The 7,399-nt window shown below is 36.5% G+C and overlaps 1 protein-coding gene across 1 annotated transcript; it reads right to left on the bottom strand.

Annotated features, from left to right (window-relative positions):
- Positions 1 to 1,942: 1,942 nt before the first annotated feature.
- On the bottom strand, positions 1,943 to 6,153 carry LOC306825632 (aldo-keto reductase family 1 member D1-like). Its single transcript, XM_079346496.1, has 9 exons — positions 6,023 to 6,153; positions 5,617 to 5,784; positions 5,415 to 5,531; positions 4,900 to 4,977; positions 4,284 to 4,406; positions 3,143 to 3,252; positions 2,834 to 2,999; positions 2,611 to 2,693; positions 1,943 to 2,407 (listed from the first exon to the last, which is right to left on the bottom strand). The coding sequence occupies exons 1-9, from the start codon at positions 6,113 to 6,115 to the stop codon at positions 2,365 to 2,367; spliced, it is 981 nt and encodes a 326-aa protein (XP_079202622.1). The 5' UTR covers positions 6,116 to 6,153; the 3' UTR covers positions 1,943 to 2,364.
- Positions 6,154 to 7,399: the final 1,246 nt, after the last annotated feature.

The raw sequence follows: 7,399 nt of genomic DNA, 5'->3' as shown, positions 1-7,399 counted from the left end.
TTGTTTTGGTTGCAATTTCTGCCTTATTGTAATTTAAACATCAATCCTGTGTCATGAAGCCCCTGCACAAATCCTTAATTCAGCACCCCCAAAAGAGTCTTTATTCCTTCCTCACAGACCCAGTAGCCCATTCAGAACATTTTCCCACCGCAGGGGTCCAGAGTGGCCGGTTCAAGGCATTTGTTAGAAGGTCACAATCCAGAGGGTCTTTATGGAGGTGGGGATAGGGGGGAGTGACTGTTTTTTCCTGTCTCAAATCTTTCAGGATCAGGTCTCTTTATTTGTAAACTTCCTAACCCCCCCCACCTCAAATTGAATTATAATTCAGGACACACAACACATTTGCAAAGCCGTCTGCCTGACTTTAGTTTTGACTTTCATTGTGTAAACACACAACCTGTTTACGTTGTCCAGAGTCAGTTCAAAAATCTTCAAATAAACATTAGCCAACAAAAGCTTGAAATACTTCATTTTTTCCTACGGTCTTACCTGCAAATAAGACATGATGCATCCAGTCACTAAAACGCCTAACTCTATTCCATGGGAAGACCTCTTCTGCACTCATCAAAACTTTGATTAAAAGGCAGAGGGGCGACAGGACTCTCATCTTTTATAGTCATATTTTTGGTAGAGTTATAACCTCACTTTACATTTTCAGCATTATTTGTTGTCTTAATGAATGGCTTCCTGCTGTCCTGATTAAAATATCAGAGGTCACTGCTTAGATTGAAATTTTTGTGAAATAGCGTTGTTTAAAGTTAATGTTTCACGTTAAAGATCTCAGCATTCACTCGAAGTTGAAATTTAATTTATAGCTATGCAGACATTGTGGGGGCTCACTCACAAGACTTGTTAATGATTAATATTTGAACAGCTTGATCCAAATGAAGTGCATACATCAAAATAGCTGTTGCAGTTTGAGGTCATTAAATCACTTTGGTTTACCTGTATATGCAATATAATTCATGAGAGGCTTTGTAAAGTTAGGGGTCTCAAACACTGGTTTCTTTAAGTGGTTGCTCTCCAGAGATATATGGCCACACTTAGAAAATGTTGAATTTGAAAACATCTGTGACAAACTGGCACAAGTCGGTTAAAGGTGTGTACACAAAGATTACACGATATGTCAACATTGTCATAGCTAGATTGGATCCATCCAAACTCGTTTGCCCTCTCTGACCAAACAAGACCAACAACGAGTTCAGAGTAAAGCAAAGCAATTTATTCAAAATGTCGGGTGGAAAATTTCTAGCTGTTGTCTGTTTTGTTTTTTTTTGCCCCAAAGTTTACCAGCGGACATATGGCTCCTATTGCTGTGGGAGCCCATTTTGGCCACTGTGAGATAAAAAGATCCCTGGAAGTCATCATTATTATTGACTTAGAATCTCAACATAAGGACTTTCTCAAAATAATTTTACATTTATAATGACTTATACTGAGATACTAAGTTCTTATTTTGAAATACTAACTCATTATCATGACTTACAGGATCTTTTTTTTTCATCACAGTGACAGAAATGGGCTTCCATATGTTACAGTTTCAGATCAATAGAGGAGAAAATGATGTTCAGGAAACAATGAGCACTGGGTTGCTAATGTGTGTTGCTTATACCAGTACATGTTTTGGAATTGATATTGTTATAAGTGTAATCAAACGTTACTTACATACTATAAAAAGGGATTTGTTCAAAAGTTAGAATTTTATACTTTTGGCTCTTGGACTTATATATGAGTAGTTTTTGTCAAAGGTTGTTCTAGTTTTCTGTTGTTTTTTTAGCCTTACTTTTGAACATGGTAACTTTTGTTGTTGATTAATGTCACTTGAAGAAATGTGACTTTCTTGGAGAATAAAAAATGAGACATTCAACGTTTAAACCAAAGTTAAAAGTGTATTTTTTTAAGTTTGAACACAACCAACATTACAAACAGCATTGCCTACAAACCATTTTGTTCCACATTAGCGTGATATTCAAACTAAAATATATTATAGCTGGCATATCTGAAAATATTTGAAAGATAATCTGGATGGCGATAATTGGTGTTTTTCTCTGTACAGAAATGCCAATAAAAAATTAAAAGCTTTATGTAAGCAAGAGATTGATTAATTTGTTTTAAATCAGTTTTAACTTACAATCAATTTGAAATTCATTTATTCTAAAGAGCAATACGTGATTGTCAAATGACACTAAAAGAAAAAAAAAAGTAAATTTCTGGTCATATATTTAAGCTGTACTCAATCCCCTATACAGTAAGTGTTTCTCTACTTTTCATGTACTGTAAACTATTGCCCTCTAGTGTTCAGTGCAAACAATGCACCACTATAAACACCATTGGTGAATTGAGGCTGGAGACATTTTCAAAAGTTTAGTATTCATCATGAAATGGGTACTCGGGATGGTCACTCCACCTGTGTTACGACAAATAAAACAGTGTTATTACTTCTACGCTGGATGACGGTGATACCTAAATTAAACTATTCTTGAATTCCAGAACAAGCAAACACAACATAATGCACAAGAATACGAGTAGGACCTATTAAAATGCATCCCGATTAGGTATATTAGTAGGCTGAACTCTCCTTTCACCATCTATTTAAATGCTTATACTTACATCAGCAGCTCAACAAATCGAATGTTTTTGTTCAGTGCTTCAATGGCTTTCATTTCATCCTCAGTGAGTGAAAAATCAAATATCTGGAACAAAATGTGTTATTTGATTAAACAAGTGTACGTCTACTCTAAAATCACTGCATAAAATGAGAATTTGAGCACTGTGTGCAGTCTATGCAAGCTCTTATTAGGTATCCATTTTTGATTAAAAAAAAAAACAACACCTGAAAGTTGTGTTTAATCCTCTCGGCGCTGAAGCTCTTGGGAATCACGACGACTCCTCTCTGGGCATTAAAGCGTAGAGCCACCTGAGCACTGCTCTTGTTGTACTTTTTCCCGATGGTAACGAGCACCTTGTCCTCCAGCATGGGGGGACATTTCAGATTCACCCTAAACCACACAATAGAAAAACCAATGATGACAAAGTGAAGTGTTTGTTGCAGAGCACATTCATGCTATTGAATATTGATTCCTTCGCCAGCTTCTTTTACTCGTAATACATCTGCTTTGAACGTGCTTTTTTTTTTACATACCAGGATGCATCTCTCGAGGAGCCAATTGGGCAGTATCCAACAATCACAATGTCATTCTGTCGACAGTACTCCATGAGCTTGGGTTGTGTGAAGTATGGATGACATTCAACCTACAGGTATGTAAGAAAAAGACGGACATTTGGTCCAAAGTTGTCTGAAGTCGGGTTGACAGTTAAATGAGAATAGACAAAACACTTTCATTTATCAAGAAAAAAGATGCCTCTTGGAATTTGTAACTAAACGTTTCATCAATAATCGTTTCTTAACAACCTGCAAAGATGGCTGAGGACTGGAGTATGACAAAAGAAGATAATTCTTGTAATTTCAACCAGTAAAGGATAATCCTTTAAACAAAGTCACGTGCTTTCATCTCTAGATTATTCTAAAGGTCTTTTAACAGATATAAGCCAACAATTAATCAGTCTTCTCCAAATCATGCAAAATTCAGCTGCAAGACTTTTAACAAAAACAAGGAAGAGAGAACATTGCTCCTGATTTAATGACCTTACACTGGCTGCCCATTTCTATTAGGATTGATTTTACTATTAAAGCACTTCACTGTCTGGCCCTGGAATATATTTCTCAACTGCTGTCCCCTTACCAGCCTGTGTGCAGCCTAAGATCCTCAGACAGGAACCTCCTGACCGCTCACACCTCACACTTAAAAAAAACAAAGGAGACAGAGCATTTGTCACTCTTCGGTTGTGGTACGACCTGTATGAGGATCTCAGACTATAGCTACATCAGTGTCATTTTTATCGTTTTTTTTAAATCTTATAATCCTCGTTTCATCCATGATGTTTTATTTGTTTTACTGCTAACTTTAGCCAATCTTTGTCTTTCTCCTTTCTCTGTTAATTGGATGATTGCTCAGTGTTGTTTTATTTTTCATGCTTTTTAATAGGATTTTATCGTTCGGTATTTGACGTTTGGATTCTTATATTCAATAAAGCACTTTGTGACATTGGTTTTGATAAGTGCTTTATAAATAAACTTTATTGTATTATGTTATTATTAAAAGCACTAGAGTTTGGTAAGCTAACCCCTAATGTTTAATACTCTGCTGTAATATTCAACTATAGAGATTGTCCTCTCTGCCCTCAATAACTTTGATCATTCAGGTATCTAAAGTGAAGGTCACCTGGTTGGACACAGGTTTGTGTTTGAGGCCCGGTTTATTCAGCAGCAGCTCCAGCTGCCTGCGGTTGAAGTTGGAGACTCCCAGAGATTTGACCAATCCTGCGTCTTTGCAAGCCTCCAAGGCCTGTTGAGAAGAAAAGATTTATATCTTGCAGAGCATGGGTGTGATTATCTATCTGACCTTTGAACACACAATGGCTGTTTATGACATTGACCCTGATGCTTCATCACAGAGTGTTCCTTTGATTACACATTAGCCTTAAAGTTCAGAGGAATATCAAACCACATAATTTGGGTTTCCCTTAATCTAATTGTAAATCCTTTGACTGTCATAATTATCGATGACTTTAGCTGAGCCTTCAGGTAGGAGAACAGGACAACCAAAGTTATGTTGCACAATTAGATTTTACATTTTACGAGATCACTCTCTGTTAAATTTAACCTAATACATGTTAAACTGTATGCAGTTAATCCCTGTCTCACCATGTTCAGTTGTGTCTGAGTGTTATACATAATTGTATGCATGAATGTTACAAATAGTGCAAAAAAATACACTTTCAAAAATAAATAATCAAAGTCACAACAGGATCATCCATTGTGAGCTTAACAGATCTCACCTCCCATGTTGCACAGATGTCTGTGTGGTGGTAGATGTATTTTCCATCCTTGTCCTTTGGATAGAACTCATTTCCAGGCTAGAATTGAAGCATAATTCAAACACTTTCATGAACACTTGTAAATATTCTTGTTGCTTAATAACCTAAACATGGTGATTATTATTAAATGAATACCTAAATAAAGGTATACAGCACCTTGTCCATAGTGAGAGTGAGGAGGGGCAGTTGGCTTTCACTACAACCTGTTGGGTTAATTTGACTAAATATACAACTATCTGACTATGACCTCAATATCAAGTTGCAGTTTTTCAATCTTAACCCATAACAGGCATGGATGTCTAATCTCTTAAGAGTGGGCATCAGCAACATATCACACATCTGCAGGATAGACATGTTTTAAGAAATGGTCTGTCATGACTGATATTTACAAAACGTAAAAAAATAGTATCTATTTTCAGACATTGGACAGCTGACTGAGTAGTTCACTACTGTTTATATAAAAGTAGTATAGACACCTTGAAGGCCATAGGGAGCTCAATGATGTAGAGATCCACATAGTCCAGTTTTAAGGTTTTCAGTGTCCTCTCCAAGGCTGGTCTCACCAACTCTGGTGGGTGGAAAGTATTCCAGAGCTAAGGAAAAATGAAAAAATAGAGCTGCTTAAAAGAACATAAAGATAAAAAATAAAGCACTTTACACGGCAACAAATTGTCTTACCTTTCCACAGTAAAAGATGTCTTCTCTTTTCACGACTCCCTCAGCAATCTTCTGTCTGATGGCTTGGCCCACTTCATGCTCATTGAAGTACACCAAAGCCCCATCAAAATGCCTGTAACCCACATCTATGGCCAGCTTGACACACTCAAGCGCTGTGCCTCTGGGCGTCTATTGAAAACCGACAGAAATTTTAAATATTATTTGACCTGGTTTGGAGAGATTTGCAGTTTGTTTGAATGCTTTCATTTTGAGACCATTCAAACAACTGTTAACGATTATCCAGTTCCTGAGAGCATACACAGCAGCACTCCAACATACTAAGAGTCAGCCTGGTAGAGCAGATATTATCAAGCCAAGCCATCAATCAAATCTAGCATATCATTTAACACATAAATGATTTTCTGACCGTTCGAGGGTCCCCATAGGTGCCCAGTCCCAGCAGTGGAATCCTGTTCCCATCGCTGAGAGGGATACTGTGGCTCTCTGCAGTCAGATTCATGTCCCTTCACACTGATAAACTGAACCACGCTGTAGCTTGCCTAATAGGTAATATATTGAGGGACCATGAAATTTGAACCCTGACACTTTAGCCTACATTCGCAAACGTTTGTAGTTCTTACTAAGAGAATCTTACCCAAACAAGTGGACTATGATGCTGGAATGTCCTCTTGTATTTTGTGCAATTTGGTCAGCTTTAAGTATTTTTCCTGACACAAGAGAAAGGGTGACACCAAAGGGTTTACTTAAGTAAGCCAAAACACATTACTTCATTTTATTATATTGTTGTGAATATCTTCATCTTCTTGACATAGTTAAAAAAAAAAAAAAAAACATGCCGTTTTTGGTATTTACAAGAATAAAGCTGTAAATGTATGACAAGAAAGTCAAAACATTACAGTTGAAAATGTGAAATAACTCAATTGTATGCTTAAAGCTTACATATTAAACTCCTTTCCAACACGTTTAAATAAATCTGTCCCCAAAAACATGTCTGTGAAGTCTCTTGCCAAAAATCCATTCTGATCCTGTATTTCATCATGTATATAAACCCCTCTATTTCAGCCCCGGTCTCGAGCTTGCAATATTACTACAGGCAGCAAAAACTTACACATCTAAGTCCTGCTTATTGTGGCGATGAGCCCATTGAGGAGTGGCCCAGTTTGACTGTTGAGTTTACAAGCTGAACTTAACATATCTACTTTAAAGCAGGGGGCACATATTTAAAAAAATATGCGACATGAGGAGTTGCAGAAAGAACAATAGAGGCTATTGCAATATTTTATAAGAACAAAGAAGCTATTGACTGTTAATTTTTAATTTTTAATTCCATCTTATTGAGATGTGCTGGATGATAAATTACCTTGCTGATAGTCTATGATGTTACATTGATGTTGTTACATTACAAAACGAAATTAGCAAGCAAAATAAAACAGAGAGCCTGAGACACAGTAGTGGTAGAAAGGTAAATTATGCATGTTATGTTAATGTAGGCTATAGTGTGATGGTATTACACCACAATATCAGAAAGATATCACATTTTGCATGAAGAAAACAATAAGCTTTGTTTTAAAAGTTACATTGAAAGCAATTGATGTTAATCTACGACTAATTTTGAACACTAAAATACTGATTTGATATAAAACAGAACTGAAGTAAGCAATGCATTGTTGGATGTTTAGCTTGAAGCAAAGTGACAAAGGCCATAAACAGTATAGATACTGAAACAACCTGCGACTGTAGGACGTTTGATATGTCTAGATATTGATTTAAACAAGTAATTTAT

The sequence above is a fragment of the Symphodus melops genome, assembly GCF_947650265.1.
Source record: "Symphodus melops genome assembly, chromosome: 6".
NCBI classification, from domain to species: Eukaryota; Metazoa; Chordata; class Actinopteri; order Labriformes; family Labridae; genus Symphodus; species Symphodus melops.
The sequence above is the reverse complement of the archived record's forward strand: the minus strand, read 5'-3'. Positions and strand labels throughout refer to the sequence as shown.

Excerpts from the sequence above, each read along its gene's own strand:
- LOC306825632 (XM_079346496.1), bottom strand. The coding sequence starts at position 6,115 with ATGAATCTGACTGCAGAGAGCCACAGTATCCCTCTCAGCGATGGGAAC. Across the intron at positions 4,978-5,414 it reads AGCTCCCTATGGCCTTCAAG|CCTGGAAATGAGTTCTATCC; the intron begins GTGTCTATACTA and ends CTTCAATTCTAG. Across the intron at positions 2,694-2,833 it reads GGATTAAACACAACTTTCAG|ATATTTGATTTTTCACTCAC; the intron begins GTGTTGTTTTTT and ends ATTTTGTTCCAG.